The following is a 14,356-nucleotide window of genomic DNA, read 5'->3' as shown; positions in this document are numbered from 1 at the left end:
CATTACATACATAATTTCTAGAGAAATTGAGCTTAGGAAGACCAATAACTAAATCATGCTTGGATTTTTCAATAAGATGCATGCTTGCATGACCGAGTTTTTTATGCTAGAGCCATGGTTCATCAGATATGGATGCTAAACATATATGACTATCTAGATTTTCAATGCATTCAATAATGTAGACGTTTTCATACCTTTTACTTGGAAGAATAATCTTACCTGCCTCATTTTCAATAGCACATCCATTATTCTTGAATTTAACTTCGTACCCCAAATCACATAGTTGGCTGATACTTAGAAGATTGTAATTGAGTCCATCCACTAGATATACTTCAGTAATATCGCAATTATTGCTGAATGGAACCGTGCTAGTACCAACTATCTTTCGTCTTGAATCGTCTCCAAATTTGACATTTCCTCCATTTATTTTGGTAACTTCTTTGAATAGATTTTTGTTACCCTTCATGTGACTGGAACACGCACTACCTAAATACCACTTTCCTTTGCGACTCTTTCTGTAGTGTACCTACAAAATAAAATTATCACCTTCTTTTAGGTACCCAAACTTGCTTGGGTCCTTGTTGGTTAGTTTTGCTTTAATCAGGATTATTTTTGGGTTTCCATATCCATCCTGAAACATTTGAATTACGAAATCTACAAAACGAGTATTTATGACCAACTTTGTAACAGTAATGACACATAGGGGTTGATCCAGTTTTTGATCTCCCACTTGTGTTAGTATTTGTGGACTCACTTCTAGCCAGTTCTTTTCTAGTTGACTTGTATGTCGCCTAGTTAGATTTGACAAAACTGTGACTGGTAGACTTGCGCATGCCATTAAGTTGCATTTGCAATTCCTGAATTTCATCTTGAAGTACATCTCTTTCAATTTCACAGACTTCAAGTTTAAGTTCCCAGTCCTTCTTTTCTCTATTGAGTCTCCTTAGTTCATTCAACATTTTTTAGTCTCTTTTAGGGTAAGTTCAAAAATATCCTGCAATTCATTACATCTATCAAAGTTATAGGATCTTACCTCGCTTGTTTTACCTCGTGCCATGAAATAATTTTCAGTATCTTCTTTGCATTCATCGTCTGATGCATCTTCATCCGTCTAGGAGCCAGATTATCTGTTCATGTCATTTCCAAAATGGTCATGAAGTACATGTTTGTTATTTCTTCGTGTTTTTAATTGTCTTCATCACTCCAGCTTCCGAAAGATTTATTTTTATTGAATCCTCTGGAGACTTTTTGTCACGATCCGAATTACCCACTGTCGGGACCGGGCGCCTAACATTGAACCCGCTAGGCAAGCCAACGTTACTGACTGTTCTATATTTTTACCTTTATTTTTAACAATTTACCAAGTTAATGCAAGTAAACAGCAAAAATAGAAATGCGGAAGAACATAATTTTAACAATTTAGTTAATACCAATACGAAACCTATAATAATACTTCACCCAGAACTAGTGTCACGATATCATGAACTATTTACGAGTACTACAAATAGTGGTCTAAATAAAGAAAATACATGTCTGTCTCCGAAATAGATAAGAATAGAAAGAAACAAGATAGAAGGCGACGCCAAGGCCTGCAGGACTACCTCGGGTCTCCGCTGGACTGAAGGCAGCAACCTCTAACTACGGTCTGTATGCTCCAGTACCGGGGTCCGCTGCGGTGTACTCATACCCTTTCCTACACATGTTTTTCGTGTGCAGATCCAGATTCTTCTACTCAGCCATACTATCCGTGAGGTAAGGCTATTAAGAGACTTCAAGGTATATCTGCCGCATCCGCAGACCTAGAAGTCCCTCTCTATTCTCCCTTCAGTTATAGGCTTTTTCCATGTATTTCCTTGTTATTAGACTTCTGGAGTTAGAAACCTTATGTATTTTTCTTAGCTTGTGCTTCATGAGATTCCGGATTTTGGGAGTGTTATTATTGGTTGAGAGTGTTATTGTTATGTATGCCGAGCAGTATTTTAAATACTTTATCTATATTTACCTGTTAGATGACTAGTTGTGCTTTTGAATTCCTTCCTTTTACCACAAAGTGTTAGGCTTACCTAGTCGTAGAGATTAGGCACCATCACGATAATTCACTAAGGGAAAACTCGGGTCGTGACACTGCTTCACCTATAGTTTGGCTGGTCTACCACCTCCCTGCAAATGATTGGTTAATGCTCCTCTACCGATCCAATTATCCCACTAGAAACTACAGTTGCCTTTTTAAACTTTGTAGCTGATATTATGCTCTGCTTTAGCTCTAATCTTCATTATATTTTTTCAAATGTGAGAATATGCTGGATTCGATCTTTTGTTCACTAGATGAGCTCTTTTACAATATTTATTCTTGAGAAAAAGTGGACCAAAAGGAAGGTTGAGTCCTGAATCTCCACCATATTTTGATGCTAAGAGTATCAATGCTATCTTCTACTTTCCTGACTCCAACTCCACCCTTGTCTTTGGGTAGACAAATATTGTTCCTTGAACTCCAATGATATTTATTTTTACCTTCAGTAAAACCCCAAAAGAACTTAGCAAAGTGCTTCTCCATAAGCTTAGTAATTCCTTTAGGAGGGTTCATAACACACATCATATAAATTGGGAGAGATTGTAGGACATGTTTAATGAAGATCATCCTCTCTCTAGGAGACATCATGTTACTCTGCCATCCATTGAGTTTTTGACAATTTTAGAGAGCAGTCCATCAAAGAGACTGTTATCTTCCTTCCATAATAGATAGGCCATCCCAGATAGTTAAATGGGAAATACATATCCATAAATCCAATCACATTCTGTTGGCACAAGTATGCGGAGCTATGATAAAGAAACTCTTGTCATTGTTAACTTTCTAACCATATGCCTACTCATATCTGTCAATCAGCTTCTTAATGAGACTGATTATATCGTTATTACCTCCACACAAAATTACAATATCATCAGCATAAACTAAATAGTTAATGATAGGACCTCTGTGATCCATACTGAAAGGAATATAACTAATAAAATAATTCAACTCATTTAGTGGACTGGAAATAACCTTAGCCTTAATGATAAACAAAGAAAGAGATAAAGGATCCCCTTACTTGAGGCCCTGTGAAGATGTAAAGAAACCAATTCTAGCGCCGTTAATAATGATAGAGTACCAGACTCTTTATACAAGCCCCTAAATACGATAGATCCAGCTTTAAAAGAAGCCAAACTTTCTTATCACTACCATCAGGAAGGTCCAAAAACTCCTGTCATAAGCTTTGGCCATGTCAAACTTTATGATTACATTGCCTCCTCTATTCTTCTTGTTCACACCTTGAGCAATCTCCCGTCTAGGAGAATATTTTCAGTTATCATCTTTCCCTTGAGAAAACCACTCTGGTTCTCACAGATGAGCTTGCCTAGAATAGGATTCAATCTTCTAGATAGGATTTTGGAATTGATTTTGGTAGTGAAGTTACTCAAGCTAATAGGTCTCATATATGAGAAACTACTAGGAGAGTCCACTTTAGAAATAAGGGCTATAACACACGAAAATTTGCAAATCATCCTAAATTCCTTTTTTATGACCCTAAAATACAAAAAAATGAGGAATGGTCATGGTGAAATGATGACCATTGTTTATTATGTCATTTTTATGGGGAAATTTTAGACGATGCGAAACCAGTAACCCAGATTCATGCAGATAGCATGGACATAGCACATGAAAATCTGGAAATCATTTTGAATTCCTGTTTTATGGCCTTGAAATGCCAAAAAATGAGGAACGGTCATAGCGAATCGATAACTATTGTTCATTAGACCATTTCTATTGCCACCCCCCTCAAATTTTAGACAATCTGGAGCAGGTCACCCGAATACATGCTAATCGCTTGGATTGTAGCGCACAAAAATTAAAATTTGTCCTGAATTCATATTATGGCCCTAAAATGCCAAAAAAAAGAGGAAAGGTCACGACGAAGCGAAGACTATTGCTCATTAGGTCATTTCTGATGGGATCGTAAAATTTTAGGCGATTCGAAGTCGGTCGCCCGAATTCATGCAGATGGCGTGGACTATAGCACACGAAAATCTCAAAACCGTCTTGAATTCCTCTTTTATGGCCCTAAAATACAAAAAAATTAGGAATGGTCATGGTGAAACAATGACTATTGTTCATTAGGTCGTTTTTGATGAGCTAGAAAATTTGTAGGTGATTTTGAGCCGGTTGTGCGATTTCACGCAAATGGCGTGGACTATAACATACGAAAATCTAAAAATCGTCATGAATTCTTGTTTTTTGGACCTAAAAATGCCAAAAAAGGAGGAACGGTCTTGATGAAGCTATGACTATTGTTCATTATATCGTTTCAGATAGGTTCGCAAAAATTTTCTGAATAGGAGTCGGTTGTCTGAATTCAGGCAGATGTCGTGGACTATAACATACAAAAATTAGAAAATTGACATGAATTCCTGTTTTATGGCTTGAAAATACCAGAAAAAGAGAAATAATCATGGCAAAGCAATGATAGTGTTAATTATATTGTTTCATATGGGCCCGAAAAATGTTAGGCGATTTGGAGCCGGTCACTTGATTTCATGTAGATGGCGTGGACTATAGCACTGAAAATCTAGGAATTGTCTTGAATTCCCATTTTATGGCCCTAAAATGTCAAAAAATGAGGAATGGTTATGGCGAAACGATGACTATTGTTTATTAGGTTGTTTCTGATGGACTTGCAAAATTTTAGGCGATTCGGAGAAGGTCGCCTGAATTCATGCAGATGACGTGGACTAAAGCACACAAAAATCTGGAAATTGTCCCGAATTTCTATTTTATGGCCCTAAAATGCCAAAAACGAGAAGTAGTCATGGCTATTTTTTAGTGGATAATACTGATGGATAACTATTTTTCTAATCCACTTTGCTACCACTATGCATAAAGTAAGTGATAAAGTTGCTGTCATGTGACCAGGAGGTAACAGGTTCAAGCCGTGGAAGCAACCTGTTGCAGAAATGCAGGGTAAGGCTGCGTACAATAGACCCTTGTGATCTGGCCCTTCCTGGGACCCTGCGCATAGCAGGAGCGTAGTGCACCAGGCTGCCCTACCACTATGCGTAAACTAAATCCTTAAGAAAAAGAGTTTAACTAATATCAACCAGCCACTATATGAAATCAGTGAGATTAGAAAGGTACAGAGATTGAAGGGAATCGATGTCTCAGCCATCACAATCTTCCTCATCCATTCAAGTTCCATTAAAACTTCCTAATGACCTTAAATTGGTCCCTAAGTTTTGGGCCATTTTTATGAAGGGCTTTCTAATTATTATCTGCTTAGTCGCCTCTATTTCTCTAATCTCCTTTATTCCTCATTTCTCCAACAGCAATGCTTATAGTGCTGCTCCGGTTACAAACTACAGACAAAAATATGTCGTTAAAGAAGAAGAAGAAGAAGAAACAAACATATCCCACATTCTCTTTGGCCTTGCAGGGTCGGCTAAAACATGGAACAATCGCTCGCGTTACTCTGAGCTCTGGTGGAGACCAAATGTAACGCGAGGGTTCGTGTGGCTCGATGAAAATCCCCAAGAAAACGAGCCGTGGCCGGATACATTCCCACCCTATAGGGTTTCCCAAAACACTTTCACATTCAAATATACATGTTGGTTTGGTGACAGGTCAGTTGTGAGGATTGCAAGGATTGTAAAGGAGAGTTTTGAACTAGGTTTAAACAATGTAAGGTGGTTCGTAATGGGAGATGATGATACATTGTTTTTTCCTAAGAATTTAGTGACAGTTTTAGCTAAGTATGATCACAACCAAATGTATTACATTGGTGGGAGTTCCTATAGTGTGGATCTGGATGTACTATTTTCCAATGGTATTGGTTGCGGCGGCGGAGGTTTCGCAATTAGTTATCCTCTGGCGGCGGAGCTCGTGAAGATTTTAGACGGTTGCATTAATCGCTACCATTACTTGTTCGGTTCTGATCAGAAGATCGCTGCTTGTATGGCTGAGATTGGAGTTCCTCTCACGAATGAACTTGGTTTCCATCAGGTATATATTCTTTTAGATTCAGGATTTTACTTTACATAACACTAGGGTAAAAGAGCAGCCTGGTACACTAAGCTCCACTATGCTCAGGGTTCGGGGAAGGGTCGGATCACAAGAGTCTATTATATGCAGTCTTACCCTGCATTTCTGTAAGAGGTTGTTTTCACGGCTTGGACCCGTGAAAACAACCTTACGTAACATTAAGATAATTTTTGAAATTGCTAATCTATGTGTATTCATCTTATTATAGGTTTAATTTTCTGGCATAGATTATTTGATAACTGTATTTTTTGGAGAGTTAAAAAGGATTTGATTTGATTATTTTATCAAATATTTTTCAAATATTTGTTCATTGTAATATTTTTTATTTTTGTAGTTTTATGTAGTAGTCAAATATATAAATTTTTGTATTAATAAGGAAGTGTCATTCTATCCCAATTTTTGTGACACTTTTTGCTTTTCAATATTAATTTTTTTTATTTTGATCATGTATCTGGAGATAGAATTTTTAAGTTTTTCAAAATAAAATTAACATATTTGGAAACTACGTGAAAGTAATAGTATTTTGTTTGACTCTCGAAATCCGTCACATAAGTAGGGGAGGGCGTATATGTTTTTTTCATTATGGAAAGGAATGAAAGATTTACTTAACATGTTTGTTTTAAGATGGATATATTCAAGGAAGCGCACGAGGGTTTTTTGCAGCACATCCCGTGGCGCCACTGGTTTCACTGCACCATTTGGAGATAGTAGATCCTCTAATTCCATTGATGAGCCAAGTCGAGTCAACGAAGAAGGTGATTAAGGCTTACAACAAGGACCCAAGTCGGGCAATGCAACATAGTTTGTGCTATGACCTAAAGAGAAACTGGTCATTATCAGTTTCGTGGGGATACTCAGTTCAGTCATATCCGTGGTTGATGAATACTAGGGAATTGAGAACGCCAATGCAGACGTTTAAAACACTTAGAGGAATGGACGGACCATTCACATTCAATACTCGGCCAAACTATTTAGAACAGTGTAAGATGCCATTAGAGTATTACTTGGATCAAGTTACTGACATTGGCAATGGTGAAACCTTGACAATTAATAATAGGATTAATGTTGATTCTAATTACAAGCAATGTGAGAACCAACGTTATAAATCAGCATTAGCAGTTGATAAGGTTAAGGTCACTGCTGGAATTCTATCTCCCCAAGTATGGAGACAGGTAATTAATTTCTATTTTATTGGGATTTTTAGATAATTATGCATATATTATATATATCTTCACTAGCTATTTTTAGTTTAAATAGTTGGGTGGGAGGCTGTTTGGGTTAATTTAATAATGAAATGAGACTTTTACACAAATAGCCGTCATATTCCTTATTTACTTTTTCTAGCTATATACATAGTTTATACATTGATTTTACATAATTATACACATATAATACATAAAATTATGCATATATATATATGATCAGGGTTAAGCAGTTGGGTAGGCGACTATTTAGATTAATTTAATGAAACCAGTCTTTCTTAGTTCCTCTGGCATGTGACATAACTCGGAGTATGATCGGGGTTAAATTACTCTAATGTAGACTTATCAAGTTTTTAAAAGGTTAAATTTGCATATTTGAAAACAATATAAAAAGTATTATAAGTCACGTATATAAGCAATAAAGATTGCATAGTAATAGTGTCACATAAACTGAGTAGAAAAAGTATTAATGTTACTAAGATCATATTCACAAGGAAACACGAACTCTCCACCCTAAATCTATATTATATAGTACCATTTTTAATTTATGGAGAATTTAATTATTCAACTCGTTTTATAAAAAGCAGGCACCACGTCGGCAGTGTTGCGAGGTTATCGACGGCAAAGATGATAGCTTCATACAGATCAGAATTAGAGGTTGCAATAAGTTGAAATCAGTAACGCCGCCGTTTTACGACAAGTACGGAGAATTCGCCTACTTTCAAATGGACGTTCAACCATTGAAGTGGACAAGAAGTTTACAATCTATGATAAATGGGAAAAGAAAATGAAATCGTGCTAACAAATTGTATTTCGCGCTATTATCTACTTCCTCCATCCCTTTTCATTGTCATAGATTTAAGATTTTTGTTTGTAACTTGAGTTGTTGGGAAATAAAAAATTTGTCTGAGTATAAGTAGAATGTTTGCAAATCAATCAAGTTGGGGCCATATTATGAGTGTTAAAGTGAGTGCTTCCTAGAATTTGCCCAAGTCTTAGCCCTTTAGTTACGAAGTAATGTAAAAATAGATAAATAAAAAATATAGTAATATTTAACGTGAAAAATCACCAGGCTCAAAAAGATGCAAAAATTACGATCTACTCTATAACATTTAATTTAAACTCCACTAAAATAAATGAGCCAGAAAAAAAAAAATTTAGACTATAACTCTTGCAATTTAAGGCTTAACCCACCAAACATTGTCACAACTATTATACACTCTCAAGTCACTCTGACTCTGAGAAACTCGAGTTCACAAGAACTACTTCAAGAGTCAAATGGGTTAATTGTTCACGTTTGTCAAAGTACTATGCTCTCGATCTGTGTGAATGGGTTTTCAGCGAGACAAAGTGATGTTTTAGACGTTAATACCACACAGGAGGGTGATTTGTGTGATACCCAATTTTTGCTTTAATTGAACTATAGAAGAACCTGGTTCTTCTAGGTATTTCAACTACTACTGTTTGCAGAATAATAAATACAGAAAATGAAGAACACAGAGATTTTCACGTAGAAAACACCTGGCTCAAAATGTGAAAAAACCACGACCTACTACTCAGTAGGATTTTCCCAAACTTCCACTAAAATCAAAACACCATTTTACAAAAACACTTTGTAAACCTAAGGATTAAATCTAATCCCGTTGTGGCACACAACCTCAACTGTTGCGACAACTTCAAGTTAACTCTACCTTGAACACTCTAGGTACCTAATACAATTGCTTCGACGAAAGCGGAAGGTACAACAAAAAATCTCCTACTACAATTTAATTAGAATAAAGAATAGACACATGGAACTGGTTCTTCTATCTCGTTCAAGTAGGTTCAGGATTGCATACTCAAATCACACATAAATTGCTTGCAAAATCGCCTTGCTCTTTTGCTTTCAATTTAAGTTTAACTTCTGCTTGTGTGTGTTGCCTATAACAGAGAACAACACTAACATTTAATAGGTTAGTAATCAGAGCTTGACTGGGATTCAATTGCTACTCTTCTATCGTAGAAGAGTTCATGATGATCTCAAACTCTAACACTATCTTCATCCTAAATTGTGTTCTCTTCATGTAAGGAGTCTTTCTCTCCTTATCCAATATGCAATCTTTTCGATCATATAAGGAGATATTGCTTCTTGATCAGTTAAATTTATCTCATTCACGTGCATCTCACATGTGCAGGTTAATCATGACTGTGCTTCACAAGATGGACCTGGTCCATGTCTGAGTTCTTTTGTCAGTCTTCAAAACATCACCTGTTCTTGGGTCAACAAATTCCCACTTTTTGATGATGACAAACTCTATGCTTTTTACTTACTCGGATCCTGTACGAACTTAGCTTATCCATCAATACAAAGTTTAGAAAATTCACTTATCATCAAGGACCAAGTTAATTAGGTTATAAATATCACTTATTCAGAATGTGTGTAAAGCACTATATACAATATCTCTTCCCCCTTTTGGCATCATCGAAAAGTTACATACAAAGTGTAAGTCCTAGATTTTAATAAGTACTCATGCCCACTGGGGAAACTGCAAGTGCAATCATGGTTTAATCATCAGTAATCAAGCAAATATATTTAAACTATCAAGGAAAGATTAACATTGAACAAGAGCAAAAACAGTAGATTTCATTGATAGAAGATATGTTGCTACCACAATCCACAACACTACAAGAAAACGGCTTATTAGCGACCAGCATTTAGCGACGAGATTGAAATCTGGTCGCTAAAACTATACTTATAGCGACTAGATTTATTTCTGGTACCTAATTCTAGAATAAATAACGAAAAGACTGAATCTCGTCCCTATAATTATAAAATTCTCATCCCTAATATGCAAAATAGAGCTGGAGTGCGGGACTTGAGGTGCCGCCCAAAATTTCTTCTAAAATTTTAATATTTTTATAATTATAAAGAGATAGAAACCTAGAAAAAATAATACAAAAATAGAAACTCTTAAAAACATTCCCCAAGTCGTCATTTAGGAACTAGGGTTTACTCTCTATCTCTCAACGTTTCTCTCAAAATCCCCAAATCCTTATCACTTTGACAACTAGTTCTGGTGTTTCATCAAAATCTATTCTTGATTTCATTGTTCAAAGTGACGATTTTTATCATCAATCTCTTCACGATTATTCTACAAATTATTCAATTTTGCTGAGTTATTTTGGGTAATTGTTTCCACCACCAACTAAAGTTGGATCGATTCTATTGAGTTGACATTCTGTGATTCAACAAGCTGTTTTTATGGCGAGGCCGTCTTTCTGAGCCATTTTGAGAAGAAGAGCTCATGTCTTATTCACTTCAGCCTTCGCATTGAGATGAAAAGGAATTGTTTTTTTGTGGTCTAAGGTGCTTCCAAGAGTATTTTCTTGAAATTCGTAAGTTTTTCTTCCCATAATCATATTCTCTTTATCTGCTTCAGCTATGCTTGCATATGTGCGCTGACAATTTTGTTGCTTGAATGCAAGATTTGATTATCTTTACAACTTTCTTTAGAGATGAAGTGTTCCAATCATCGATTAGTATTCCTTTCTTCCACTCACTATTTTAGACTTGCTGGGTTTTGCTATTAATTCTTGTGGGTTTTATTTTATTTCATTTACAGGCGCAATGAGTTATTTTTAATATTTATTTTCATTGTTGCTCTTCATTTTGTTGATGGATACATGTTATCCATGTTTTTTCTGAAATTAGGTATTTATTTTATAGTGCGATTCTTACTATTATTATACTAATGTCAAATATTACAACTAACCACTCCCTTACGTACTAAAAGGAAACTTTAATCAATAGAATTATTATACTTTGTTACCAATACGTGTGGAAGTGGACATCGTTCTTAGGTTGTAAAGAACCTGGTTTTTATTACTGATATCTATCTTTTTAAGATGGAACTACCGTGTGGCTGCTAAAGTCTAATTTGATTATTTCTTCATGGGAGGGTTTTGATGTATAAACTTATGTTAAGAAGATACTAGGTTCAGTCTCATAAAAGTTGGAGATAGGCATCTCGTGATATTCCAATTGTTCAATCTACAACTACAACAATTATGCTTCAATCTTGAATTAGTATATATATACCAGAAGTTCAATCAAGAGCTCGTATATACTTTTTATTTTATGTATATTTTAATGTAGTTTTGTGGTATCCAGAAATCTAAATAGGATAAACAATGCAAAAGTTTGAAATTTGAGTGGAGTGGAAGATTTCATATTAATTTAATGAAATGTTCATTCCTCCTTGTTTGTGGAGCATCATACTGGCAAAAAATGAAATACTAGATCAGGCAGAACTAGAAGCTAATAGCACCATTACCACACTTATTTCCTAATTCTCACATTTGTTAACTTTGTTTATTTTGTAACTACCTATTTATCAAAATAATAATAATAATTATAAGTTTGAAACTACCTAGAAATTATCATTATCTATATTTACCATGTGCATTTGTTGCAATGGTGCTTTAGGTTGGTAGTTGTCATTCAAAGAATTTGAGAGTTCTATCCCTTTCTATTTTGATTTTGGGCATTAAGTGTGTGGGTGATAAGATCCAGGCTTAACTATCACTTGATGAAAAAATGCTTAAAGAATTATGCCCTGTATATAAGAAAAATGTCAGCTTGCTGTTGGCAAACCATTCTGGCTGCTCAGTACTCTTGCAGCTAGATGTGTTTATTTGATTGGAAGTGGATTTATTGTTCTTTCATGGATTTTCTTCTTCTGTGAGGTCATTTAAAATCCAAACTGTTTCATTCTTGATTTTTATGTATCAGGATGTTGCAATGAAAATCATTTCATTTGCTCAGCAAGGTGCTAGAGCTATTTGTGTGCTGGCTGCCAATGGCGCAATTTCAAATGTTACACTTGGTTAGCCAAATTCATCTGGTGGAACTTTGACCTATGAGGTGTGGCACTTTACTTTGAGAAATTTGATTTGCATGTATGCATCTGCTTCATTCGTAGTCAACTGTTTGCATATATTGTATATTCTCTGCATTCTTCTTATAGAAAAGAGCTATTGGCATTCTGCTTGATCTCCTCCTTGTCTTTAAAAGGGAAGCGAAATACTCTAGATGTTTGCATTTATGCGAATTCTTCGAAACATGCAACCTTGTGCCGCATTATAATGAGTCTGCTTGAAGCTTTGACATCCAGGTTGATATGGATTAAATTTGTTATAGTGCGAAGGCGCTCAACTGCTTCTGTATTTTTTCCCTTTTAGTTTGAACATTCTTGTATTGATGTTTTCCACTGACATGTAAAATATAGAGTTCTGTCATCTTTGGTGAGACATGTTGTCTAATTTCTATAGTATGTATAGAGAAGTATTGTTCCTTTATCCCACGTTGAACCAATCCAATAAAATAGTTATGGGTAATCTTTCTTCCTTAGATAATGCCTAGTAATCTAACTTATGATTCATGTTTTTTACAGGGTCGATTTGAAATTCTCACCCTGACAGGATCGTATATGTCTAGTGATAACAAAAACCAGAACTGGTGGGATGAATGTGTCCCTCTCGGACCCTGATGGTCGAGTTATTGAGGTGGACTTGCTAGCAGCTAAGTTCCTTTTCTTGATTCTTTTCTCTTCTCTTTCCAGGAGTAAGTTCGATAGCTGGAAACAATGCCATTTGAAGTTGGCACAATTTGAGTTAAAACTTGAGAGAGTTAGACAGCAGGTCCAGAAAGCTCTTTCATGATTCTTGTAAAAATTATGTTTCTTTTACTTGTCACAAGCATATCTATGTGCATGTGCATTGATCATTATGGAATTGTTAATTATTATCTCACAAGTTAATGGATAATTGCAAGGACACCAAGTTTTAGGTTCAAATGCAGGATAATTGTCAATAGTTTTCTTTTTATTTTTGCATCAGTAGATCTGTGTTAAGTGATATGAAAATTTGCTACATTGAACTGATAGGAACATGAACCCCTCACAGTTTCTTATTTACAGAAGAACCCAAAATATGATTATGATAATAAAAAAATAATTATTTGTTTGTCTCCCTCTAACCCTATGGAACCTATTTGTACATAATAAGATGTAGTTCTCCTAGTCATTGATGAAACAAATTCATTTTTTGAGTGTCCCTTATAGTGTTTTAGTTGCAGACATGACTATTTTGTGTTTTCTTTCATCATGCAAGTTCCTTATATGACCAAAACATTGTTATATTGCAATTTGTTTATGAAATAATGTAGGTCTCACAATTAGTTACCCAATATTTCTAGTTGATTATTATAGTTTTTTAAGTGAATTCACTTCATACTTCTCACAGGTCATGAGACATCAGTTTACAAGTGAAGATGCAGATTTTGGAGACTTCAAGTTGACAAGCTAATTATCATTAGCCCAGAACTATAGACAACAATTCATTTTATTTGCAAGTGATATTAATTTATTTTCTTCCCGAGGGGTGTGTAAATAATACAGTACAAATGGAATGTTAATCCTTTCTTTTGTAATTGTTAGAAGTATATATATGAAGGCATTATTGATAAGTTTGTCTATATGCATTCATCATATACATTATGAATGGAATAATATATATATATGAAGACATTATTGATAAGTTTGTCTATATGCATTCATCATATACATTATGAATGGAATAATATTTCGTAAAAGCAGGACATAAAACGACCACATTTCATAAGATCTTTAAGGACCAGAAAATTTTGCCCTTAAAGTCATATTAGGACCTGTAAAATCTTGTCGTTGAAAATTAATAGGCACAAGATGCAGCATCTAACATTCATTTTTATCATTCTTTAGGGACTAGAAATGTGGCCCTTGAAAGTATATTAAGGACCAAAATCACACTAGTCGTTAAAGGTTTTTAAGGACTGACCACTAAATCTCGTCGTTACTGACCTTTAGCGGCAAAGCTTCTAGCGACCAGTTCTGGTCGCTAATGATATTTAACGACCAGAATCGGACTTTTAGGGACCATTATTCTCGTCCCTAAAGGCGATTTTTCTTGTAGTGCAACCAGAAGCCAAAAACATTTAAAACATGAGCAAAAAGATAGAAAAATCCGTAATCCGGGTCACTGAAGGTACTAGACAGGTTCAGGAGACAAA

The 14,356-nt window shown here is 35.3% G+C and overlaps 1 protein-coding gene and 1 long non-coding RNA gene across 3 annotated transcripts; both read left to right on the top strand.

Annotated features, from left to right (window-relative positions):
• The first annotated feature begins 5,185 nt into the window (after window positions 1-5,185).
• On the top strand, window positions 5,186-8,060 carry LOC107774652 (uncharacterized). Its single transcript, XM_016594265.1, has 3 exons — window positions 5,186-6,030; window positions 6,696-7,239; window positions 7,857-8,060. The coding sequence occupies exons 1-3, from the start codon at window positions 5,186-5,188 to the stop codon at window positions 8,058-8,060; spliced, it is 1,593 nt and encodes a 530-aa protein (XP_016449751.1).
• Window positions 8,061-10,197: 2,137 nt separating this feature from the next.
• LOC107774671 (uncharacterized) lies at window positions 10,198-13,729 on the top strand. 2 transcript variants are annotated; one of them, XR_001645559.2, is made up of 4 exons: window positions 10,198-10,644; window positions 12,041-12,172; window positions 12,702-12,948; window positions 13,552-13,729. It is a non-coding gene; the product is annotated as an uncharacterized LOC107774671 (long non-coding RNA). The 2 variants fall into 2 exon arrangements; XR_001645558.2 differs by having other exon boundaries at window positions 10,200-10,644; window positions 12,702-13,729.
• Window positions 13,730-14,356: the final 627 nt, after the last annotated feature.

This window comes from Nicotiana tabacum, chromosome 10 (genome assembly GCF_000715075.1).
Source record: "Nicotiana tabacum cultivar K326 chromosome 10, ASM71507v2, whole genome shotgun sequence".
NCBI classification, from domain to species: Eukaryota; Viridiplantae; Streptophyta; class Magnoliopsida; order Solanales; family Solanaceae; genus Nicotiana; species Nicotiana tabacum.
This window is presented reverse-complemented; position numbering and strand designations above follow the sequence as displayed.